This window comes from Rhinoderma darwinii, chromosome 10 (assembly GCF_050947455.1).
Source record: "Rhinoderma darwinii isolate aRhiDar2 chromosome 10, aRhiDar2.hap1, whole genome shotgun sequence".
Classification (NCBI taxonomy): domain Eukaryota; kingdom Metazoa; phylum Chordata; class Amphibia; order Anura; family Rhinodermatidae; genus Rhinoderma; species Rhinoderma darwinii.
The window spans coordinates 91158341-91186211 of NC_134696.1; the positions used below are offsets into that span (position 1 = coordinate 91158341).

At 43.2% G+C, this 27871-nt stretch overlaps 1 protein-coding gene across 2 annotated transcripts in view; it reads right to left on the minus strand.

Annotated features, from left to right (window-relative positions):
- NECTIN2 (nectin cell adhesion molecule 2) overlaps window positions 1-20139 on the minus strand; it is a 61549-nt gene extending 41410 nt beyond the window's left edge. The window contains exon 1 of one of the 2 annotated variants that reach the window (XM_075840253.1): window positions 19873-20139. In XM_075840253.1, coding sequence (XP_075696368.1) covers window positions 19873-19912 — 40 coding nt within the window. In that variant the 5' untranslated portion in view covers window positions 19913-20139. The remainder of the gene's footprint in view (window positions 1-19872) is intronic. The other variant, XM_075840254.1, reaches the window with a different exon arrangement.
- Between the last annotated feature and the right edge of the window lie 7732 nt (window positions 20140-27871).

Consider the following 27871-nt stretch of genomic DNA (forward strand, 5'->3'; position numbering starts at 1 on the left):
CAAATCAGCTGGATCAGAGATCATCCACCATGCAGGTGCTGCTGCACAGTTTGGCCTACAGACTTTCCAGCAGTTTTTTGTTATTCTGTGGCACAATTTTAGGATTATGCCACATGCCCCCTCCACATAAGGCTGGAAACTTGGGAGAGATAATGTTTTTCTCATTAATCTGGCACACTGCAAAATAATCCCATTGTCAGTTTTAACCCATGATGATCGCTCTGTAGTTTGACTGGAAAGGCTATTGCTAGTGTCAGGAAGCTGCCGGTAAAGGCCTCGAATCCGAAAAACCACATTACATAGATTTTGCTTGGAAAGTTGGTCGATGACCAATATGGCTATTCCTGTAGCTCCCATAGCGGTGTGAGCGCTTTAGGTCTCAGGGAAAGCTGGGTAGTGGATATAGATAGCCCTGGGTGCGCAAGTCCATCCAAAGCAAACAGAGATAAACATCCGTATGGATCAAATTCGCTCTACCATGATATAATATAATTAAAAGGGGTGTTCTATTATATAGATGACGGTCTGTATTTCTAGATCTTTCGCAGCAATCACTTTATTAACCCTTCACTCAAGTACAATCAATGAGCAAATCTCCTAAATGCCCTGTCGGCAATGAATCATTGACCAGGCACCACATGCCCAGATGACTAATCAGACTTATCTTCTGAGGAGTCCATCATGAGCTGTCCGGCATTCCAAGGCATTGACGCAGCCCAGGACTGATTATATGACAAAAGTCTTTATACCCTCCCAAGTGCCCGATCCCTTTATCAGATACGGAGCTTGCAATTCATCCACTGCCAATCTCTCTACTGACAGAGGTCAGGAGTCGTGTGAACAGCGCTCTAACCGGTGACTCTCCAGCTGTTGATAAACTACAAGTTCCAGCATTTCCTGCAGCTGCGAGGACATGATGGGAGTTGTAGTGTCCTGGTTGCTGGATAACTCCTGGTATCCAGATTAAAAACTACTTTTCTTAGGTTTTTTGGGAAAGCTGGGTGACAAACAACAGGACTACACTATTCTAGCTCCCACTGATTTTGTCACCCAGATTCCTGAATAGAAAATCTGCCTAGTTACGTAGGAATATACGCCCCTGCTTAAATATCACGCCATTCAGGAGCCATAGAAAGTTGGATGGCACCTCCATGGGAGCTGTAATAGTGGCTACGGCGGTCGCCATCCAGTTATCCCAGAAACTGATGCAACTTCAAATTGGATAATATAGCGATGACAACCAACATGGCTGCTATTACAGATGACACCCAGCTTTCCCAGACTCCTGAATGGCAGCTCTGTTTAGTTATGCAGATATATAATCATACGTCCATATCGGTGCAAAAATTGCCAGATTTGCCATTCAGATATGTGGGAAAACTGGGCGACTGGGATTTCTAACCAAACATAAGACTTCATGCATCGCCATCAGCGCGCAGTATAAATGGCTTCTGCGTTCCATGATCCTTCTATGCGGCATATATGACGTCATTTCTATATATTCATATGATCAGAGCGGCGTACGTGTGCTGGAAATCATTCACAAGAACCCCCTCTATGTTCATAATGGCTGGAAGCTGATGAGCATGTTGCAAGATTGTCATCTGCCGCCTGATGAGTGTAATTGTTCATGTAAATACTGAGGATCAGAGAGGATGAAACCAGCGACGCACCAGGCAGGTGTTTGCAAATGAATAGACAGTAAATAGGGAAGGGGGGGGGGGGGTGGTAGTCGCCATGTAACTAATATGGTTCATTGGTTCATCGGCACAGCCCATCCCCCCCACTTCACGAGAATTATACCGAGGGTGGGAATGGAGCGTACATACAGGCCATTCACTACATGTAACACGGTGCTGGAGATTTACGAACGCAATTACGGCAGAAATCCGTGATATGAAATTTATGGTGGGCGGCCATTATTTTTACCGACACAAATGACTCGCCCTTTAGTTTTCCGATGCCATGACTATTTACGGAAGGTCTTGGAGGTGAACAATGCCTGGTACAACCTCAACCTGGTGATCATTCGCACGCTCAGGTGTACGTCCAACAATTGTATCCCAAATTGCGGTAAAATTTGAAGGCCCACGCCCATTAATGTAAATGTGCATAAACTCCACCACTTGAGGTCAAGTCCTCGAATAATGGGACTGTTGGTTACGCCGGCGCGTTGACATATAAAGTGTAGTCAAATAAAAAAACACCTAAAGACGTCACGGCCTTGTGTTTCAAAATGATCGCATAGGAAAATTGTCCTGTCAGACTGAGATTATATATATATATATATATATATATATATATATATATATATATATATATAAGATTTATCAAAACAAGTGCAAGGAAATGAGGAGCTGTTGTCCCTGGCAACCAATAAGGTCACGGCTTTCATTTTATAAAGGGCCTCAGAACTAATCTAGTTGGTGGCTATGGGCAACGGATCCACTTTTTCCTTAGGCTGGATTCACACGAGCATGTTCGGTCCTTAAAGAACAGATCATATTTCGGCCACAAGTCCCGGACAGAACACAGTGCAGGGAGCCGGGCTCCTAGCATCATAGTTATGTACGACGCTAGGAGTCCCTGCCTCTCCGTGGAACTACTGTCCCGTACTGAAAACATGATTACAGTACGGGACAGTTGTCCTGCAGAGAGGCAGGGACTCCTAGCGTCGTACATAACTATGATGCTAGGAGCCCGGCTCCCTGCAGTGTGTTCGGTGCGGGACTTGCGGCCGAAATACGTTCCGTCCTTTACGGACGCAACATGCTCGTGTGAACCCAGCTTAACTCTAGTTTTAATAAATCTCCGTCTTGGAATCCCACCCATAGCGAATACTGGAATTCTACGCGACTACATTTTAGATGGGGGAGGGAGATGGTCTCTAGATGTACAACATGATCTCCGCGACACCATAGCGGAGATAGGAAAAAAAACCCGGCACATACATGTAAATCCAGATATTGGATCATTGACTGTAGCTTAGAGCAGAGGATTCTGGGTGTGCCACAGACCAGGTTGGGGGTCTGTTGGACACCCTCACGATCACCAAGAAAACCGATCCTGCAAGTTCAACCAAGACTAATCAAATCTACATGTTAAAAGCGGTTTTCCGTTTTTTTTTAATGTACATTAATCATTTATTATGGGAACTAACAGTACCCATAATTGGACACTTCGATCTAAATTTTCATTTGTTGCCCATAAGATAAAATTGTACAAACCCCAATTCACCCGCTACCCAGGCCTCTTTCTGGTTATGACATTTTGGGCCCCTGGCACCATTACCCCCTTTGCAGCCTTAATATCTCACGGTCCGCTTTAGAGAACACCAGATCATCTACTAAACGGCTACTTGTAATATAAATCCTCAGTAAAAGGGGCCAATTCACACAAACGTGTAATACGGCCGTCGAAAACAACGGCCGTCACAAGGACCTATATAATTCAACGTGACCGTTCACACGGCCGTTGTTTCAACGGAGCGTGTGAAGGGTCCGAGAGAAAATAGGACATGTCCTATTTTGTTTTTGCGCTTCACGCATCCCTCCATAGACTCTAGTCTATGGTGGACAAATGATAACGAGACCCGCAGCGTACATCATGGATAAACCTCGGACGTGAAAAACTGCTGTTTTTCGCGTCCGAGGTTTGCAACGTTCGTGTGAATCCGGCCTAAAGAATGAAACAAATAAAATACCTCCACACAGAAAAAAACTAATGACTGCTAAAAAAAAAACAGACACTGGAGTCTGGAACGAGGCTTAAAGGCGTAATAAAGTCTAAAGCCGTTAACCTCTAGCCTGCCAAGTCTGCTTCTACCCTTAACATCTGGTTTATGTCAAAGGCTTGGAAATCCTTATGTGGAATGAGATAAAGTTACTGAATAAACATGCCACAAATCACTGTGTAGGTGAACGATGGCAATACCCCACACAAAAACTAACAGTCTAGCAGGAACGTACATTTCTTTAGCTTTGTATAGAATAAACCAACCAGTCTCTCATACCACAAATATCTACCCGTGCACGCGGCTACCACATTCCGAGAAGTCACAGAACATAAAATATCAAGTAAGCAAATATAACAAAGCCAACTTGTAACTTTATGTCCAAGTTCTTGGGAGTTTAGGACTAAAGTAAAATACAAAGACTTCCAAAAAGGTCAACATGTTCCCCAATATAAAGAATAGATTAAAGGGGTTCTTAAATGCTTCTACCCTTATGGGATAAGTCATCTCTATGGTCCCCCTTGGATCTGCCCTGTACAACCAGACTAAACCCATCAGAAACGTTATAGCTATCTTTGGTGTCCAGAAGAACCCGACCTAGATGTAGGACCTGTTGACCTAAACATCTGCAACTTAAATCAGGTGGCCTCCTCCCTCCAGGTAGGCCTAAAACAACGGTGGATTGTCCCATTGCTCCACCAACATAGTCCTAGTGGAGATCTCACTCGGACTGTCATAAAGGAAAGTCCAAGGAACCGGTCTACTGTATCTCCATAACTTCTTACAACACTTTATGGTCTACACTTGGATGTTCTTCCCACATCATTGAGTGCTACATCTTAACTCCGTGGTCACTTGTTACTACAGCTTTATTAAATGCCCCAGTTATTTAGATAGCTACACCAGGAAGACACAAAAACACTTGACTTTAGAACCCCAATTTTTTAATAGAAGACAATCCAAAAATGTAGGCGCAAACCTCTAGGCAACTTGGCTACCTGGCTCCTTGGATCGGTCCAGCCTTGCAATTTAACCTTCACTTGTGTGGCAGAGGGGAAGCAAATACCCTTCACAATATGGCTTCTAAGGTTGGCACATTTTTTTTTTACATCCCCCTCCCCTTAAGCCATTATTGGGGGAAGGTGGTGGTACGGTAGTTTCTCAAGTCATGATGTAGACTCTGCAGTGAGAACTTGTCCGGTTTCAGCAAAATTATAAATTTCTTTTTTTTATGTCATGAAAAGTTAAACAATTTTCCAATACACTTACGGTTTTCAAGATCTCTGCTTGCGGTTATTCAGTAGGAACCATCAGTTTACTTCCATTGAATACAATTCTGTCCACGGTCATGTGATGGACACAGGTGCATGGCTCGTTACAGTATGTGTATCAGAGCTGGGTCTTCCAGTGAACCTGTGTGTCCATCACATGACCCTGTGACAAGCTGTGCAGCTGTGCGTCCATCACATGATCATGGACAGAATTTAAACCGCTGGAAGTAAACAATGAACGATTAAAGTGAACAACAACAAGCAGAGATCTTGAAAACTAATGAAGTCAGAAGGTATATTGGACAAGTCGTATAACTTAATTCTAAAAAATAAAATCGCCACGACATTAATTTGCTGAAAGTGGACAACCCCGGAGAAGCTCAAGAATACAATTTTATTTCTAAATAAATCGAAGACGTATCAGATGAAGTGTCCTGGTCTCAATCGGAGTTTCCTCACAACGAGTGACCAAACTATCCACACGCCGGGCAAAGAAAATCTTGGTGTTGGGTAAACAATTCAAAACGCGTTGTTAATAATGGCAGGAATGAGCGTCCGCACAGAACACAGCTACGATCACACACACACTACTTCTCCACAGCGATTCACACGTTGCTCGACTCTGCTAGGCGGACACCTGTAGAATATTAACGCGCTCATTCTTTTCTCTTGCAGAGATCGACCTCTAGATGACAGAACGGCCATGGAAACACACAGCACTACAGTACGGAAAAGCTATTTATAGAAAAAAAAAAATAATTCTAGTAGCCGTGGCCTTCATGTCTACCTGCCGCACAAAAGAAAGCCCGGGCCGACGATGCCACTCAGAGAACACAATGAGCCCTTTATACCGAGCGTCTGACATTACCGGCTGTTTTTTTTTACTGTCAAATTTAGTGAAAAAAAAACAAAAAAAATAATAAATAATGGATCATAAAAAACATCCAAAGCTTGTAATAAATTACAAATCTCCAGGATATTTTTCCAAGGCGCTTTGTAGCATCAAGAATGAAATTGTACATGTAATTTCCAATAAATCTTTGTCCTGCAAGAGCTGGATGTGTAATGGGCACACATATAAGAGAACAGTCAGACAAACTATTTAGTCCTCTAAGATAAGCAGCTGCCATACACACGGGGCGCCGCTTATCCCCAGCAACCCAATAAATATTTGTATGTTTTAGCTTGGGTGCTCTTTAGGAAAAGGTTGCGGAAACTAAAAGCAGCACCGATCACTACACTATAGGCTTGTACATGGCGGGGGGGGGGGGGGGTGATAGTGGGTTGGTTGAGGTCACAACAAAACATGAACCCCAATGCAGAATGGGGTGTGTATTCCTAAAGTCCACAAATTTTATGCTAGACCATAGGATGCCGCCATCATGCTGTCCGTCCCGTTTGCTGTATGGTTGCATGAAACGGGAGCGATACACAAGAGGGGCCGCATAGTGAAAACCAAAATGGGGCCACTACTGGGGATGTGTTTGCCATTACACCCCCTTCCCTCACACCACGTAGAGGAGTAGGGTCGTGGGACCTATTGGTCATTAACCCCTTCCAGTGATTGTGGACGGCTGAACCCCTACAGGTTCATACATACAGGTGGTAAAGGGGAATAAATTGGGACCCCTTCTTATAACAGGGCCCCCTAGCAGGGCTGCCTCTAAGATACAGACGACCTTCTGTATTAGAAATGCCAGTAATCATAGGTAATATAAGGTTTCAGTTACTGTATCAAATGTATAACTCCCTCACTAATGCTGAACTAATTACAATAAAATGGAATAATAATCCACCAAGTCATAAACCCAGCGACTGGTTCTAAAAAAAAAACAAAAACTACAGACACAAAAATTCTCATAAAAGCCACATCCAGTAACTGCGAGGAAGCGATATAAACCGCTATGACCCGTCTCTGACACCGCCGTGATCCAGCAGTTACTACCTAACAATTACGTGTAACCGCTGAGAGTCCGGAATAAAAGGAAATACAAAGAAGAAAGGGCCAGGGTTAAGACTAGGTGCAAGTTAGGACCATCAATAGTAACACAAGTCCCTGGCTCGTCCCCAAAAGGAACAGAAGAAATACTGTACTAAGCGCTCCGGGAGGACAAAAGAAAAATTGTGTACTCTTAGTTGTCACATAAAAATCTCTAATTTAAAGCCTTGGAGGACCACCAGCCGAGGCTTCACGAGAACAGTCAGACGTTCTCCACTAACTTTATGCGTGGCCTTCTTTTTTTTTATTAGATGGATTTTTTTTTTATGATGTTTTATACATTGCAAATCAAGATTCCTTTTTGCAACACATGATTTATTCTGAAAGAGAAAAAAAGGCAAAAAAAAAACCAAAAAAAAAAAAAAACACAACTTTGTAGTTAGTTACATATTTCCCCATTGACCCCCATGCGAAACTCTGGCCACAGCAGGGTTTTTTTGCAGCCAATTTTTCGGAACCCGCTACAGTTTCATGGCAGTTTTTTTGAGCCAAAGCCAGTAGTGTATTCAAAAAGGAATAGAAAATATTTCAACAAAATAAAAACCACACACACAACCTCTCCCACCCCCTGGATCTACTCCTGACTTTGGCTCAAAAATCGGCATAAAAAAAACCAAAAAACTGCAGTTGCGGTTTTCCAAAACGCCGTTTGTAAAGCCACCCTCAGGCTACTATTACATGGCAGTATTTTGGTCAGGGGCAGAGACAGCAGAGGGCCCTAGTGGCACAATGGTTTATGCACAATCCCTAAGGCTTGAGTCACACGAGCATGTTCGGTCCGTAAAGGACGGAACGTATTTCGGCCGCAAGTCCCGGACCGAACACACTGCAGGGAACTACTGTCCCGTACTGAAAACATGATTATAGTACAGGACAGTTGCCCCGCAGCGAGGCAGGGACTCCTAGCGTCGTACATAACTATGATGCTAGGAGCCCGGCTCCCTGCAGTGGGTTCGGTCCGGGACTTGCGGCCGAAATACGTTCCGTCCATTACAGACCGAACATGCTCGTGTGAATCCAGCCTTATATGCAATCTAAGGGTATGTTCACACGGCAGCGTCCGTAACGGCCGAAATTACGGGGCTGTTTTCAGGAGAAAACCGCCCCGTCATTTCAGCCGTAACGGCATGTGCAGGCGCTTGAACGCCACGTCCATTACAGATGTAACTGGAGCTGGTTTTCCATGGAGTCCATGGAAAACGGCTCCATTTACGTCTGAAGAAGTGACATGACACTTCCTTGGCGCGGGCGTCTATTTACGCGCTGTCTTTTGACAGCGACGCGTAAATATACGCCTCGTGTGAACAGACAAATGTCAGCCCATTGCTTTCAATGGGCAGATGTTTGCCAACGCTATCGAGGCGCATTGTCGGACGTAATTTGAGGCGTGAAACGCCCGAATTACGTCCGTAAATAGGCCATGTGAACATACCCTAATAGTCAGTAGGAAGCTGCTTTTAAATGGTTTGTCTGGGCATCTTATAGGGATGGTCTATCCTTAGGATAGATCATCAATATCACATCGGTCCAACTGCCGGCGATCTCCATCGATCAGCCGATTCATGGGGCCCCAGTGTTCGTTGAGTGGCCCCTTCAGTGTTTACCAGGCAGATCGCTGTACGCTTCCGTAGTGGCTATGCATGGGATTCCAGCTAAGTCCCATTCACTTGGGACTGGAACTACAATCCCCAGCCGCTACAGAAGTGTACAGCGATATGCCTGTAAAACTGACTGCGAACGCCGCCGCCCCTTCACTCAGCTGATCAGTGGGAGTGCCGGGAGTCGGACCCGAACCAATCTGATATTGATGGCCAATGCTAAGGCTAGACCATCAGTAGAAAATGTCCAGAAAACCTTTTAAATAGGTGGCAATGGGCCCGATGCAACTGCACATGTGATATGTCTGCCCCTGATTTCAGCCAGTATTTTGCATCAGTGTTTGTAAGCAAAAATCAGGCGTGTAACCTACATAGAGAAAAAAGTATAATGGAAAGAATTGTACCCCTCTGTCTTGGTCACACTTCTAGTTTTGGCTTTCAAATACTAAAAAAAATACTGACCTAAATACTGCCGAGTAACATTGGTCTAAAAGGTTTGTACAAACAGCACGTAGCAATGTCCCTGTGACACTGTACATAGAGCTGCTAGGTCTCCATGGTCCACTTATTGCATATATACATCTATCATCACTAAATATTCAGGAGAAACGGCTCATAAATGTAATCCAAAAAAAAAAAAAAAAAAAAGTTACATCGGTTTGCCACATCAAAGGAACAATTTTTAGGAAAAACAACTATCGGAGGGTACTTTGGTTCAACAGTATTTGTTGGACCAGAAAGACCGGGACGTTCCTTAAGCCACTGAATTACGGTGTTATACAACTCAACCGAGACCAAAAAAGGTTTGTCTAGGGTAAAAAACAGACAAACAGTATAATCCTACTACACACCTAGAAACAGAGGACTATGGGCTTGTCTATCCTACAAAGGATGATGGTCACTGGGCAACAAGACTAGTTTATACCTTTCAAAGACTTCATCCCCCCCCCCCTCAGGTAGACCGGGGCTGGACCTAGCCGAATTGATAGTCAGTCATCCTTACAACCAAATCCCATATACTTAGGGCTCTCATGTGTCCTAATTTTCTAAGAACGGTCTACCCATTCCTTCTACCATATTTCAGATCTATAAGTTGTCCACTTGTGAAATTGAGGAATCACCAGACACCCAAGTCCAAAATGAAGATGTGGAACCAAGGAGGTTACATCATGATAAGTCCCATAGTTTTACCATCTGAAAACTAGAATAAAATGAACGGATTTATGAAGAGAAGGGTCATGGAGGTTCCTGGGTCTTATTTTAGCCCCGCAAAACCTACACAAAAAGAAGATCTGAGGTCCATGCTGGTCGGGTTGAGCTAGAATTTGGACAAAAGGTGTCAACCTAAATCAAGGAAATGGTAAGTTTTACCAAATATCACACCGGTCCTACTGTTGGAGAAATTTGTGTAATGCTTAAAAAAAAATTATTTTTTATTTTTAAAAAGACTTGGATAATTTCTTACAACCAAATAAGATCAGCACCTATGTCATGGTGTAGAATTCTTGCTTGAAAATCAATTCAGTCTGATCACCAATTTGGATCGGGAGGGAAATTTTTCCTTTTTAGGGAAAATGGTCTCATGCCTTATAGGTATTTTTTTACCTTTCTCTAGATCAACAGAGGTAAAACAAAGTTCAAAAGTTTACCCATATCCCTTCCTCGCACCTCTTGGTTGAACTTGATGGCTTTTTTCCGCCGTAGTAACTATGTAACAATACCTTTATTCTGACTATGTAACAATACCTTTAATCTGATAGTCCAGACAAGGTGTGAATTTTAAGCATTTTCTATGGTTTATATAACACCAACATATTCCCATTAACCAGCACGGTACACAGATTGTAATTACCCACATCAGTTACTGTATATAACGTTCTACGACTATCCAATAAACCAGAATATTTGGTAATCCGGCACCAATGAATGCAGGATTAAAGAACGTTTACTGTAATATTGCGCCATTTCTGAATTATGATGCCTTTCACAAGCAAACAGGGAAACTAATGGTATTACATACAGCAGGCAATACCTCTCCCAAGGGCTTGAAGAAAATCAATGGGAATGTACCAAGTGTAATCAATGCCATAAAACACTAGAAATCAATTTAATCAATGCCATGGTTTTCAGTTTATACAATACAGACAAGTCCACTACCAAGTACCTTCTATGTAAAAGGGGAAAAAAATAAAAATTTAAATTTCCCAAAAGTGGTATGATCCACATGGGACCCAACATCAGTCTGCTGCAGCAAAGCCTTTATTGACTAGGACTATATCCAACAAGTTCTGTTTCTTTCTGGCTAAAACAGCCAAAATCATTACAGTAAGGCCGGTTGTGCGTTTTACGCACGCAAAATGTCCATAAAAGCTCAGTGTGTCAGCAGCATATGATGCGTGGCTACGTGATTTTCGCGCAGCCATCATGACACTGTTTTTAGGTTTGTAAATAGAAAAGCACGTGGTGCTTTTGTTTTCATTCATAGTTTTGACTACTGTAGCGCGCGGAAGTTCTTCCGTGTGCCGTGCGCGGTTTTCACGCACCCATTGGCTTTAATGGGTGCGTGATGCGTGAAAAACGGGCAAATGTAGGACATGTCGTGAGTTTTACGCAGCGGACATACGTTGCATGAAAATCACGGACAGTCTGAACGGTCCCATTGACTAACATAGGACCGTGCGACGGGTGAGAAAATCACGCGCGTAGACGGTTAGTCTGAATAAGCCCTTAGGGTATGTTCACACTACCTATTTTCGACCATTTTTCAGGCTGTAAACGCCCGAAAAATCGGAAGCAGAACGCCACCAAACATCTGGCCACTTATTTCAATGGGAAAACAGTGTTCTGTTCCGACGGAGCGTTTTTTTTACACTTAAAAAACGGCCGCGAAAAAGTAGTGCAGGACACTTCTTGGGACGTTTTTTGGAGCAGTTTTCCATAGACTATTGAAAAAAACTCCAAAAACGGCCGTAAAAAAAAAAGGCTGCGAAAATCGAGAGTGGCACAAAAAACGTCTGAAAATCAGAAGCGGTTTTCTCTTCAAAACAGCTCCGTATTTTGAGAGGTTTTTGACTCTGCGTGTGAACATACCCTCATGGCCATAATAGAGCTCTACGACACCCAAGGTACATGAATGGCCGACAATTCTAATTTAGGCCAATGGCCGGTAAAATATGAAAGGCTATTGTGTACAAACATCATCATGTACAAAAAAAGAAACCAAGCGTGTATTTTAGTTAAAACGATGAGGATGCCGTTTCCTGGAGGAAACGTAACATACACACAAGGGAGGATGTTTTTAACATCTGGTGGCTGCAACATTGTACGTAACATTGAACTCTTGCGGAATGCTAAGGGTATGTTCACACGGCAGCGTCCGTAACGGCTGAAATTACGGGGCTGTTTTCAATGGGCAGATGTTTGTCAACGCTTTCAAGCCGTAATTTCGGACGTAATTCGGGGGTTAAAACGCCCGAATTACGTCCGTAAATAGGCCGTGTGAACATACCCTAAGGGTTACACAGTAACACCAACGTTTATGAACGTCTCCCCTGCTAGAATTTTTTTTTTTTTAAAGGCAACACACTACAGCATATATATGCAGAAATACAGAGGCCACAGCCGTCATTACTTCCCATCCTGTCCATAACCCATGTAGAGCAGATGAGTAAATGCGATGAGTAAGAGACATTCAGTAAGTCATGTCGAAACTGTGCCAAGTGGAACGCTTACTGTATCGGCGGTCATCAGTCACATGACCGACTTAGAATGCAACACTTTACTCCACGCTTATTCACCATTGGCTACGTGCCCGACCAATTCATAATGAATTGCATGCTAGTGATCTTATAATACAACTTAATGGTCCCCAATCAGTGGATCTACCAGCACGCCCTGACTGACCGCAGCCAACTGGTCTGAACTTTATATAGAATAGCCAGACAAGGTAAACCAATCAGGACAACACCTAATCATATGCAGGGAGAGTACATTGACATAAAAGAAGGTCTGATTCGGGACCAGGAGTGCGGAGAGTCACTGCGATCAGCGTTTCTCGCTCCAGAGGACTTCATGCTTTGTCTTCCAATTCAATTGGAGCTATGTAATACTACATTTTCTCTGCAAAACATGTAGGTAATGGGAAGTTTTTTGGCACAAACTGTGGTAGTTACAGTAGCCAGGGCGACAGGATAACCCTGTAAGTAGCCCCTTTCTGATGCCCTTAAAAGGGCATGTTAAGCCAATATAGTGGGGACCCCCATTCCTAAACACATATACGAACTAGAAAACGAATACCACGTGCAACATCACATCACCCTCTAAATAAAATCTGTAGCAGGGCCGACCCAATGCAGTGGCTGGTGGCCCTATCAAGTACATTAATGCAATACACAATAGTTAATTTAGGTCCAGAAAGGCAGAGGGTCCTTTAAATTCTGCATTACCTCATTATCGTACACAAGGTCACAGTATAAGAAATATACGGCTATAACTCTCTCAGGACATGGGATACGTGCAGGTTGTGCGGTCGCATTGGGCTTTCCATTCCAGCTGCAGACAGGGCCCATTCATCACATCAAATCAACAAGGTGAATTTGCATTCTGCGTGTGTGCGGCTTTAAATGGATTAACTGGCAAGTTCTGAGAAAAGGTTTCGGCCTGTTCATGACGCTGGAGTTTTACAGCAATCAGGAATGAAAAGAGAACTTCGTTAAAAGCAGAAAAAAACCCACAAGTCAGGCATTGGCAGGGCAACCCATGTGTGACTTGTGCCAGCCTAGCCTAAAGTGCAGACGGAAGAAGAAAGAGGCGGCCCCCCCCCCCCATACCAAAAATCAAGCTGGGCCACCCAAATTGTGATACTGGGTTTTGCCATCGAGAACAGAAGGGCCTGATTTTTTTTTCTCCCACATCCATGACCTTTGGGCCAGAGGCCCCTCTGCCCCGTAAAAGGACGATTGGCAAGAGTTTGTTGGAAGAGGCCCCATTACAGATTTTGCATAGGGGCAACTCTGCTGCTGGGTAAATCTTATCATAAACATAATTGAAGAAGGTTTTTCCAGAAAATGCATTGATGATATATCGATTAGGTAGGCCATAGAGATCGTATAACCTTCGGACCCTCATCTATATGAAAATATAAAATGAGGGGGGCCAATGCACAAGGTAAGGTGATCTGGCCCCGTAGATTTGCTGCTACCAACCCAGCGGTGTGTAAATAGTTGGAGATAAATGGGGCTGCATTGCGGTTTCGGAGTGGCCCCGGGTCCGTATATATGCCTTAGGGTCCGGGCAACACTCTGATCCGTCTTATTTTCTCAAGTTTTTAAAAATACTATTCAGCCATTTCTTAGTTCTATATCTACTCCTAGGAAAGCCGAGTGACAACTACTGTAGTCCCAAAAAGGTCATCACCCAGCTTTCCTACACATCTGAATACTTCATCTGCCTAGTAATACAGTGATGCAAATATAGGCACATTATTCAGGAGTCTGGAAAAGCCGAGTGACACCCCCTGGGATGGCAGCCATATTGGTTATAACCCAGAAAGAGACAAGACCCAAAAATTGTTGGAGAATTTTTAACAATTTGACAACAGAGGACGACTCAAGGACATGGATCTACTGAAGACTTTTTTTATTCTATGGGTAATTGCCCTTTAAATAATGTGGAACATAAACTGCATTGCAGGCGTGCGGTATTGTTGCTTCCGCTTTATATAAGACTTGCTTTGTTTTCCCGTGTGCATACAGATGGCCGTACACAAACCGATGCATAATTCTTTAATAATCACTAGTGTTACGCAGGGAGCACGCTCGTATTAAACGCTCATCTAACGGACTGTTTCCGAGCGGGGTTAACTCTCACTGGCATTTGATGATTTCTGCTTTTTATCTACCCCTCTTCGCTGCCGCTGACTGTAACCAGGATAAAATCCGAGAGCAACAGAGCGTAAACCAAGAGCAAAAAATAGATGTGGAGACGAGAAGTAAAAAGGGAAGAGATTGTAATAAGAGCAAAGAGATAAATGAACAGGAGGAAGGGGGGAGGACGGGGAGAACAATGAGGGTTGGACGACTCCAGGATCGGTAGTAAAAAAAAAAAAAAAAAAAAAAAAAAAAAAAAAAAAAAAAAAAATCAGATGAATACTACATCAAAGGGAATGTAGGGCGGCAAGACGGCTAATACAGGTAGAGGGGACATCAGGAGTTATTAAAGGGGCAATCACGTACCTGTTGCCGCGGCACACTGGAGGTGGCTAAACTTGGTAGTAGCCTATCAATTCACGTTTAGTAGCTCTATGGTAAATTATGTAAAAATCACGAGGCAAGGGGGTTATAGACCCAAGCATTGGAGGCCTATGTATGCACACCCTGTACTGGAGGCCTATAGTGCTCTATATACTGACTATGGACTGAAATAGTTCACCATATATTGGAGATCTATAGATCCCTCTACATTGGCCCCATGTACAGGAAGCTTCTTGTTCTCTGTATTCCAACAGGCTGAACTGGAGGTATACAAGGGCATATAGGGAAGCCCATTTTGGCTTCTATGGGTCCTCTGGGTAAGAAAAGGCCCACTCAATGTCAGTAACATCTATTGGTTGCCAAGAACATGTGAAGAGCTCTTCCCTAGAGGAACGGCAAATATGGAAAAAAAAAAAAAAAAAAAAAAAAAAGGAGGGGGGGGGGAAATCCTCATTAAAGTCATTCAAAAGAGTTAAGGAAGGCAATTAAAAAAACAAACAAACAGGTCCTTCTGTTCTTGTTGGCGTCACCCAGAGCCATAAGTGATGGGGTATTTGATCCATGTCACGTGGCCCCCTTATCCCTATGTACACACTTTAAGGTATACAGTTCTCTATATAGTGATTGACAATCAATAGGCAGTCAATATATGCCTACAATGTAGTATGTGTTGGATACTTAGCATATTCATAGGATGCATTGGAAGTATATAGTTCACCATATACATTGATAGGAGGTATAGGTTTTATCTGTATGATGTTGATGGGCTGCATTGAAGCCTATAGAGAAGATGCATTGGATGGATGGATTAGATCGATTGGCTCCACTGCCAACACAGTCCTCTCGATTAGTTGGCTGAACGGGGGGGGGGGGGGTCTAGGGCCAAAAAAACCGGAGCAGGTTCGGGTTGTTCCAGGACCAACCAAACATTCTTCTGATAGAAGAATGAATGGGTTTTTGATATGTCCTATTCAAAGGAGAGGACTATGCACGTGTGGTCTTCTCTCCATGGAATATAGGTCCCAAAATTGGTTAAGGTCCCATCTACCTGCCCCCACCCATGTCCGATTGTCATGTCCTTTATGGTAAAACCTCTTCATAGTTCTACTTCATGTTCTCATCAGTCAGTAAGAAGGAATGAAGAAGTGATGGCAACCGAGCCAAACTCATGTTTTTGAGTGATGTCTTTAATATTCGTTTTGCGCGGAGGAGGTAGAAAACAGACTGGATGGCAGAACAGTACATGGCGTTCTTGTAATCTCTGCCAATCCTTGGTAATTTCTTTTAAAATAAGGTCCTCTCGCTATTTGCAGTTTATTTTTTTGTTCAAGCCAGAGTTTGTAGCAGATTAAATCAATAAGTAACATTTGTCCGGAACACTTAGAACAGATTGGAGATGATGAAAGGGAAAGTACAAGAACAATAGTAATTTCACAGAAACTTTTTCATTTGTCCAGTTCTGCTTCAAATTTCTTCGCATCAACAGATGCCCATCCCCCATTCATAAACCTTCGGTATCTGTATTGTATTTACATAGTGGGCATATACTCTGCAAAATCTGTAACAGGGCCCCCACCATAAATGTGCCATTTAGAACACTGGTATCTTATGTGGCAGGCACCAGGGCTCAGGTTTGACTACCACCTCTACACCATTTAAAATGTTACATATAGAATAATTGACAAAATTCATTAATCTGTGCTGCAGTGTAAAACATGGTGCAAAGTAAAGAGCAGAAGAGGCATTCAGACTGCCTCAGTTTCTATAGATGAAAGCTTTGGCATTCTACCACTGGGAGGGGCAATATTGGAGAAATAGGGCACCTACATAGAGATATCCACCAGTGAGAACATTTTTTTTTTTTTTTTGTCCTGGACATATTCAAGGAAGACCAGGTTTGGCCGAAAAGGAGGGAGGAGACAACTAAAATTATGGGACCTCTGTTTTAAGACAGCGCAAATGGGGTCTCACCAGCCCTCATCACCACCACTACTCATCTATCCCTTTGCTCCCTACAGATTACTGCCACCAATCGTCCTGCACACCCTCAGCCTATACATAAAGGCCCATTTACACATCAAATATTTAAAGTACAGACAAATGACTCAAGTTCCAAAAACTTTCCAAGGACATTCATCGTATATACAAATGTGCCAACAAGGTAGCACCATGGGCAAGAGTTGGCCAACCAGTTCATCACTTTGTATGTTTACACCGGGCACATTACAACTGATCTGGAAAAGGTGCAAATGAGAATTGTTAGGAGCAAACAAACCTTAAGGGCGCATCCACACTTAACGGAATTGCTGCGTATTTTTCGTCCGGAATTGCTGCGTATTTTTTGTCCGGAATGGCGGATGGAAAATACGCAAAAAAAAATACATTAGCAGCAAAGCAGGTGAGATCTAACAAAGCTCATCCACACGCTGCGTAAAGTTTCCATCTGCCAGCATTGAGAAAAATGCAGCAAAACACGCACCATTTTCTGCACTCAAAAAACACAGGAAATGGTGCGTTTTTTCCGCAGCGGAATTTCTGCTAGTTTTATTTTCTGCGGCAATTTCGTTACGTGTGGACAAGCCCTAAGACTGCCAACCTAAAGTACATCTCAAACACAAGAGTAACCTAAAGTCAAATACACAAAAAAAAACAAAAAAAATAAAAACACACACCAGAACTTTTTGGGGTAATGGCTAGAATAATTTCGTTTGTACATGTGGAGTCCTTACACAATAGTCAGAAAAGCTTTCTGGCCAGCATAGGAACACGGAGTATATATATATACACACACACACCCGACAACTTGTAAGGCACTGCAGGGAGCGGTTTTACTACTTGTCAAACCAGAAATACAAAAGTTTCGGTACTAACTGTTAGGTCGGGTTCCTGCAGATGTTTTTGGATATATTTTCTATATGCATTTTTCAATTTAAAGAATGCACTAAACAGATAATAATGGCTTGTGGAGGGTAAAATAATAATAATAAAAAAAAAAAAAAAAAAAAAGATTAAATAACAAATAAACATCACTTGGGAAGCAATTTTCTATAGATACAGCTCAAGGAACATTTCGTAGAACTAGGTCTATAAATTATAAATGCCCTTTCTCAATGACACCACTATCTGATGTGAACCAAATTGTCACTTGTTGCATCAGTATCAAGTTGTTGAGAAATAATTCTGCAACATTGTATCAGGATATGAACAGGAAAAAGTTTTTCATTGAGACCCAAGCCCTGGAATTGGCTCATCCCCACAATAACTTCCTTTCAACAAAGAAACTCAACTAGTATCGGTGAGAAAGCCTGGGCTCTGGGGGATGGGGCACACAATCATTTTAAGAGCCGCTTCTCCTAGCTGGGTGTGACAGGCCGAGTGTATACAAGGGACTGTGACCTCAGTTTTTTTCTTCTCTCTCTCACATATACAATAAGCTCCCCTTGGAGATAGAGTCCTGATCACCCCTCCCCCCATCTAATTATTACCCATGCATTCCCAGAATTCCAGAACACCACAGACCAGTTACTTTATACAGTGGAGATGGTATAATGAGGGCAGAGCTGTAAACTGCAAGAAGCTATAGAGGATATAAAACCAGACTGCCCAACTATTAGCTTTAATGGGTCTCTAAAGCTTGTTGGGTCCTCTGTTTTATTGCATTATCTTTTCATTTCTGACTCCATGCAATCCTATTACCCGGTGCCATCTGGTTGAATAAGCCCTAGAATTAATATATTTTCTACAATGCAATTTTATATTTTATAGACCATGTCTCTTTAAAAACGTGGCCTCCATCCAGTCAGTGGTCCTAGACTGTTTAAAGGGGTTCTACACTTACAATAGCAAACTAGCTGATCTCTCTCTCATAGGTGCATCTGGCATTTACATTTATACCTTGTAATGACTCTACCAGCGACATGGACGCGTTACTAGGGACATATCCAAGGAAAGCCTGGTGGCTAACTTTGGCTGTGAGGGGCGTACCCCTTTAAGACAGTATACGAGTATCCATGAGGGTTGAAAGTCCTCATCTGGAATTTTGCAGCACACAAATAAATCACCTATAAAAGCTGCCAGTCAATGCAGCCTTGAAAATGATCATCAATATCCTATGTATTTAACCCTTTATGATCCAGCCCCCTCCCAAAGAGACATATATACCCTACTTAGAATAAAAAGTCAATTCCTTTAGAGATGGCTACAGGTAATACAAGCAAATAAGAGCACTGTATCTGTCAGAGAGAAAAGGTCAATGTACTGTAGGAGTTTCATAAGCTATAAATGTTAATATTGAGGGTGTGTATAGGATCAGATCGTATTTATGGGTAAACAGAACATCCAAGAGGACTCCAGGCCCATTCAATCACTGGATATAATGTATTTATGGTAATGTTTAATGCAAGATGCCTTTCTTTCTGTATACATATTCATGTCTTACTACAGATCCCATAGGGGCTCTAGCTAGAAAGCAGGAGCACCTATATGAGCTACAGAAGAAAGGGGCATGTAAACGTTAAAGAACATAAATATGATATAGTAGAGATACAAAGCTGGGCAGACACCAAAGAGAAGGGACTATACTGTATAGAACTGGTATCCATGTATATAGAGAATACAGCCATACCAGCTTGGGCACAAAGATCAGCAGCAACAGCATAGCAACCGTGTAGAATTCTAAATAAACACATAGATCAACATAATATTACACTTTCCCCGGATACATTGTAACAAGGTAGAATAAAAAACAAACAAATACAAATTGCAACATAACCTGTAGCACAAAACACCCACAAATGATAAAAGAACCGATGAAGAACAGGCACTAGAGTCCTTAGGACTGATGCAGAATGACTGGGCAGGGCTCTATACAGGACACAGACAGGTAATATCTCAAGGTTCAATGAGAGGCCATATTGCAAGGGGTAAGTTTAAGGGTGTAGGTACAAAAGAAGAGATCACCTGTGTGTGTATTGGTGGGGTGTAGTGTAAAGTATAAGGTCCATGGGAGCTGTTGCTTTACCTGTGCATAGCAGTCCCAGCAGAAGGAAGAAAAGCTGCATCCTGCAGGCACTGGCTCCAGCTGTCTCTTGGCTCTGCCTGCTGTCTCTTTCTCTGGGTCTCCTTTGCACTCTGTTGCTCTCCTTGGCAATTCTCTCTCGCCTTGGATGAGGCTCCTGTATAGGCTCCTATAGGAGACTCTGCTCCTTCTCTCTCCAGTATCAATCACCTCTCCCTCTTCTAAGCTGTGGAACTGCTCCCAGTTGCTGACGTCACTCTTTACTATTATCATACTAGATCCCTCCTCTTTCACCTGTTCATCCAAGGATTAACCCTCTCCTTACTGCAAGGCTATAAAATCTAGGACACTGCATGATCTGACATGCACAGAGAGGACAGCCCGGATCTAATAAAGTCTACTGCTACTGGAATTACATGCAATGTATTAATAACTATTTGTATGCTGGAAAAATAATGGGATGGTATGCATTTGATGGATTTAAAGTTTTTTTTTTTTTTTAGCTAGATCTGTTTCTGGGAAAGCTGAGTGACCACCAATATGGTCAGCACCTAGTGGGATTTTCAATCAGCTTTCCCAGGCTACTGAATGGCAAGTTTGCCTAGTTATGGAGATATATATCAACATGTTCTTTTTGTTCTTTCACATCTAGGCTGACATACTGTTCAGTAGTCCGGGAAAGTTGGGTGTCAAGACCCTGTGTGAGCAGTAACTGACTTCCACCCAGCTTTTCTAAAACAACAACAAAAAACTAAGTAATGGATCATGGGGCTATTTTACAGTTTTTCATTTTATTCAGCCAATTTAACTAATATTGTAACCCAGCTTTCCTGGATTCCTGAATAGCAAATCTGTAGTGATACTTACCCTGGTAGATTTGCCAATCAGGGGTCTAAGAAAGATGGGTGGCAAATCCTTGAACAGGAATGATTGAATAGAGGACAATTCAAGGACATCTACCTGTGATTATTGTTTCTTTTATTCTACATGGAAATGTTCTTTAATGATTGTTTGTATCTAGGAAGAGGTGGGGGGAAGGGAAGCAGTGGCAGAATTTAATATATCAGCTGGATGGGGAGGGGGTCATCCTATATTGTATGATGAATTATTACTAGTGGAGAAAGGTGGAGCAGGTACTAGAAGGTCTGAGATGATTTATTGACTGGTTTCAGAGTTGACCTAAGTGTTCAATAAATCAGCCTCAGTTTTATCAGCTTAGTGTGAGTGTCCTCTATCTATCTATCTATCTATCTATCTATCTATCTATCTATCTATCTATCTATCTATCTATCTATCTATCTATCTATCTATCTATCTATCTATCTATCGCGCTGCCTGTCTAGTGATCTTAAATCTATACGGAATGATGAATGTGGATTATGAAACAAAATTTTCATTGTATAATTGACCAGGGTGAACTTTAATTAGTTTTGTTGATTCCATATGTAAACTCTATCAGGATCTTCCACAAATATTGTGTTATGGCAAATAAAAGGGAAAAAAAGTATCATTCTCTACTGGTTACAGTTATTTCCCCATTGTTTAAACTGCTGAGCATCTAAATGTGGGTGGGACTGCAGTGTGATTGACAGCTCGGCTCTTCTGTTCTGTTACGCCCCAGTCCTGTGTTGGGAGACTACTGCACAAAGATATCAGCATAAAACTATTTTAACATATATTTATGTTAATATATTTCTATCTCGTGCACAACTACAACACAGTTTATATTTGTTAGACTTTTTATGTCTTTGTTGTTGTTGTTATTTTTATTATTATTATTAATAATAATGTTTATTATAATTTAATTACTAGGAATATCTTCAAGACTCATGCACACAGTTGTCTTATGGCTCTATACACACTAAAGTATTAGGAAACCTACACATTACATCTATAGGAGCTTTTATGACATCCCATTCTAAATCCATAGACATTCATATAGAACTGGTCTCCCCTTTTGCAGATAAAACAACCTCCACTTTTCTGGGAAGGTTTCTACAAGATTTTGGGGTGTCTGTGGAAATTCTGGTCCATTCATCCTGAAGATCATTTGGGGGGTCAGAACCTGATGTTTGAGGAGAGGCCTGACTCGTCATCTTCGTTCTAGTTCATCCCAAAGGTGTTGGATGGGGTTGAGGTCAGGACTCCGTGCGGACCAGTCAAATTCTTCCACGCCAAACTCCCCCAACCAACCAACCAACCAACCAACCAACCAACAAACCAACCAACCAACCAACCAACCAACCAACCAACCATGTCTTTATGGACCTTGTGCACTGGGGCACATTCATGCTGGAACAGAAAAGAGCCGAACCCCAAACTGTTCCCACAAAGTTGGAAACTACAATTGTCCAAAATGTCTTGATAGGCTGAAGTGTTGAGATTTCCCATCACTGGGACTACGCGGCCTAGGCCGACCCCTGAAAAACAACCCCATAGCATTATCCCTCCTCCACCAAACCTTACAGTTGGCACAATACAGCTGGGCAGGTAATTTTCTCCGGGCATTCACCAAACCCAGACTCATCCATCAGACTCCAGATAGAGAAGCGTGAATCATCACTCCACAGAACACGTCTCCCCTGCTCCAGAGTCCGGTGGCGGCGGCTTTACACCACTCCATCCGATGCTTGGCATTGTGCTTGGTCTTGTCGGGCTTGCATGCAGCTGCTCGGACATGGAAACCTATGCCATGAAGCTCCCGGGGCACAGTTTTTGTGCGGATGTTAATACCAGGGGAGGTTTGTACTCTGCGTTGTAGACTTTCATATACTATGCTCCTCAGCACTCGGCGGCCGCGGTCTGTAACTTTGCGTGATCTTCCACTTCGTTGCTGAGTTGCTGTGTTTCCTAAACACTTCCAGTTTAGGGTATGTTCACACGCTGTGTTTTCACTGAAAAAACGGTAGCTGAATGCCTACAAACATCTGCCCATTAAAATCAATGGAAAAAACGGCATTTCGTCTTTTTACGCCGCTGTTTGAAAGGGTATGTTCACACGGCTTATTTTCAGCTGTTTTTCGAGCCGTAAACGCCCCGAACAATGGCTGAAAATACGGAGGCTGAACACCTCCAAACATCTGCCAATTGATTTCAAAGGAAAAACAGTGTTTTGTTCCCACAGGGCGTTTTTTTACGCGACAGTTATTTGAACAGGTTGGATTTACCCAGTCTGATTGTTTTTCTCCAAGGCAACCTACAATGGGGTGTCCAAGCTGAACAGATATATTGATGGCAAAGATTGGGGTTCCTTGGGCCTAGTAAAGGAAATAATTATAGGGTCCCACTCTCCATCTGCACAGAACATGTTCATGTCCACTTTAAATGCATCATACACTTCATCATCAGGTCTATTAGGTTATTTGTGAATCATCCCATAAGAAATAGACCCTAGTGACAAGTGATTAAATCCAAATTTACCTTTGGACCTTTGAGACCCATTATTGTTTCATAGCCCGGGCCTACCGGAGGGTCCTCCAGTACTGGCTGCCATGTAATACTACAGTGCCCCTTCAGCTCCTGCTACAGGAGAAATGTATGACTCTCCACCATTACTCCTGGCGATCACAGCTGAAGTCGGACTCAATGCGGATTGCTAGGATGACTTTCCGCCTTTGTGAGACAAGCCCTTAAAATAAATTGTTCTTCCATGTCTGTTTTACTTTAAAATGACCCTTCAATTGTTTTCCCACTATAATGATTTAGAACCTATTAATGAGATAGGTCATAAAACATTGATCAGTGGTTTGCAACCAATCCTACTCACCTAGGTATAGCCCCTCTACTGAAATGAATAGGAATTATGGACATACTGAGTGTAATTTCCATAACACCCATTTATCTCAATTGACTAATGGACTAAAACCAGCCATTTCTAGAGAACAATAAGGCCGGCAGTCGGACCTCACCGGTCAATATTTTATGACCGAGATTCTAAATCATAGAAAATGTATGAATTCAACATTTCTAGTGAGAAAGAGAAGCATCTTGGAAAAACTGGGACCCTTGGGAGAGCCATTAATGCAACCTTCGCAAGTGTATTTATTTCCTCCACTTTGATCTATTAGTCGTGCCATGCAGTAAAGACAATGCAGTCAACATAGTCTTTGTGGCTGATTAGTCCTTAATGGGAAGTTGGTGTCCCTGGATGAATACAGTGCCTGTGTAAGGGTGTCTGGGAAACGACCCCAAAGTTATGTGTTCAACTATGTTGTGCCTTATATCACTTTAGGAGGTCTCTAAGAAATAACATATTCCTTCTATATCTGTTCAGTAACCTCATTCATATAAATGCACCTTTTATTATTATAAGATTTGCTTATAATCTCATGCTCCGGAATGTTTCACTCTATTAACCTATAAACAAACTGGATATGTACTGGCAAGATGGCACTCCCTCCTATTGGCCATTATTCCAACATGGTGGTGTGGAGGAATACGGCCCCCGGCACCATGGTGGTGACAAAAGTAGAAACTGTAGGATATATAAAGGGCTGTGATCCCAGCCATGAGTATAGTGGTGTAGAGGGATTCGAAATGTGAGCAACTGTGGTAAAGATTCCTAGAGAAAGTCGGAGTACTGTCCATAGTAGTGCCAGAGCAGGTGGAGGGAAGCTTCCTATGTTCGGGTTAGATATGTCCATAGTAGCGCCAGAGCAGGTGGAGGGAAGCTTCCTATGTCCGGGGTAGATATGTCCATAGTAGTGCCAGAGCAGGTGGAGGGAAACTCCCTATGTCCGGGGTAGATATGTCCGTTGTAGTGCCAGAGCAGGTGGAGGGAACCTTCTTATGTCAGGGGTAGATGTGTCCATAGTAGTGCCGGAGCAGGTGGAGGGAACCTTCTTATGTCAGGGGTAGATGTGTCCATAGTAGTGCCGGAGCAGGTGGACGGAAGCTTCCTATGTCTGGGGTAAATATGTCCGTAGTAGCGCCAGAGCAGGTGGAGGGAAGCTTCCTATGTCCGGGGTAGATATGTCCGTAGTAGCGCCAGAGCAGGTGGAGGGAAGCTTCCTATGTCCGGGGTAGATATGTCCATAGTAGTGCCGGAGCAGGTGGAGGGAAACTCCCTATGTCCGGGGTAGATATGTCCGTTGTAGTGCCAGAGCAGGTGGAGGGAACCTTCTTATGTCAGGGGTAGATGTGTCCATAGTAGTGCCGGAGCAGGTGGAGGGAAGCTTCCTATGTCTGGGGTAAATATGTCCGTAGTAGCGCCAGAGCAGGTGGAGGGAAGCTTCCTATGTCCGGGGTAGATATGTCCATAGTAGTGCCGGAGCAGGTGGAGGGAAGCTTCCTATGTCTGGGGTAGATATGTCCGTAGTAGCGCCAGAGCAGGTGGAGGGAACCTTCTTATGTCTGGGGTAGATATGTCCGTAGTAGCGTCAGAGCAGGTGGAGGGAACCTTCTTATGTCTGGGGTAGATGTGTCCATAGTAGTGCCGGAGCAGGTGGAGGGAAGCTCCCTATGTCCGAGGTAGCTGTGTCCGTAGTAGTGCTGGAACAGGTGGAGGGAGCTCCCTATGTCCAAGGTAGATATGTCCGATAGCAGTCAACTACACCATTGTTTCCGCTAAAAAAACCAGAAACCTTACTGAACGAAGACAAACGGAAACCATTTGCAACTAAAGCATTACCATTGAAATAAATGGTAATGCAAACAGAAACTATGGTTTCCGTTTAGCTTTCCATTCATTGGTTCCCATGACGGAAAGGTCTAACAGAACCCATGAACGGAAGCCCAATACAGATATGTACGAGGCGGTAGATGTGTCAGTAGTAGTGGCGGTTTAGGTGGAGAGAAGCTCCCTGTATCCAAACGGAGACTGGGTCCCTTGAGAAGAGATCGCACATCTCTGTATCAGGGAGGAAGCAGAAACAATGGTTGGCTTGAAGAATTAAATGTTAAGGAACATTTAAAAAATGGAATATTTGGAATTGAACTGTTTCCTGAGTTGTTGTTTAAAGTCGCTTGTACCTCTCAGTACAGGGCGCAGTCACAAGCACCAGATCTTGTTGCAGAAATTTCTGCGATTGAAAATCTGCTCCATTCAGTTTCTGCAGCCGGTGCATGCATTTCTGAAAGTTCTATTCAGATGAATAGAACTTATTTTCAGTAACAAAATCTGCCATGTGTGATTCCACCCTAAGGACTTGTTCACACAGTGCAGATTTTGCACATATTTTTTTAAGCCTAAATCAGGAATGGAACCTAAACAGGATAAATATATAAAGAAAGGCCTTATAGATCTTCTTTCTTGAATCCAATTCTGCTCTGTGTAAACAAGGTCTGAGAAGTCTGCCAGTACAAGATGAGATATTGCACAAAGTAAGTTGGTTGTGGACTGTTTTGGTGGCGATGGATACCCTAGGTTTGCCACTCGAGCTTACACATGCAGCAGGTTACTCTGTATGGCAATTTTATAGACTGAAGTTGGTGCATTCATAAGATTGTGTCACTAGTTTATTTACTCTGAGGGCAGTATGTAATATTTGTTTTATTTTAAGCCACGCCTCTAATCCCATCCAATCCCCGCCAATACACACCCGGTTCAGCCCACACAGTATCATGCTCTCATAGTGCCTCCCACACATTATAATGGCAAATAGCTGCCCCCACACAGTATAATGCCCCCATAGCTGCCACCATACACTATAATGCCCCCATAGCTACCGCCTTACAGTATAATGCCCTCATAGATGCACCCATACAGTATAAAGCCCTTACAGATTCCCCCATGCAGTATAATGCTCACACAGATGCCACCATACAGTATAATGCCCACTTAGATGCCCCATGCAGTATAACGCCCAAACAAATTCCCTCATATAGAATAATGCTTAATAGCTGCCCCCATACAGCAAAATTTCCCCATAGCTGCCCCCCATACAGTAGAATGCCCCACAGCTGCCCCCATACAGTATAATGCCACTATAGCTTCCCCCATACAGTATAATGCCCCCTTAGCACCACCATACAGTATAATGACCCCACAGCTGTCCCATATTGTATAATGCCCCTATAGCTTCCCCCATACAGTATAATGCTGCCATAGATGCCCCCATACAGTATAATGCCCCCTTTGCTGCCTTTAGTGGCAGTGCCCACATATAAAGTGTCAGTGCCCACGTAGATAGTGCCACAGTGCTGCTCATGTAGATAGTGCCAGTGTCCCCTGTAGATAGTGCCCCTATATAGTGCCACAGTGCCCATGTAGATAATGCCACACCCCACTTGAAAATGGCACTACCGGCCCTGTAGATAGTGCTACCCCCTTCAAGATAGGGCTATTGAGACTCCCTCTAGGAGCGGAATCCCCAGCCAGAGCATAGGCCATGGATTCTGCTCCTAGAGGGAACCTTTGATGTCACTGTCCATATATGGACAGTAATTTCACGGGCTACTCCTGGAGTGGAATCCCCTGCCAGAGCATTGCCGACAGTGACCTAAGGGGTTACTTCTAGGAACAGAATCCCCGGCCAGAGCATCGGCAATGGGGATTCCGCTCCAGAGGATCCACTGACGTCACTATCGATATATGGACAGTGAAGTTAAGGGCTTCCCAGGGCACAGCGCTTAAAGTAGCACTGTGCCCAGGGAGTCCTCAGCGAGCGGAGGAGCTTCCTCTGCTCCTTCGCTCTGAACTAATAATGCTGAAGCAGGGAGCTAAAGGTTCCCTGCTTCAGCATTGGATTCAACTGTATTTGCGTCCTCAGGACGCAGATACAGTTGACAGTGGCACATACCCCCAGCCACCCGGGACAGCGGGACACCACCCAGAATCCGGGACTGCACCGCTAAATCCGGGTCGGTTGGGAGGTATGCAGTATGGACACCTGAGCTTGGGCCTATCAATGACCTATTAAACACATTGACCCATATTATGGTGCTACAAAATGTGCAGACCATGGGGGAGATTTATCAATACTGGTGCAAAGCAAAAGTGGACCAGTTTCCCATAGCGACCAATCAGGTTTTAGCTTCCTTTCTCCAAATGGCTTCAGAAATA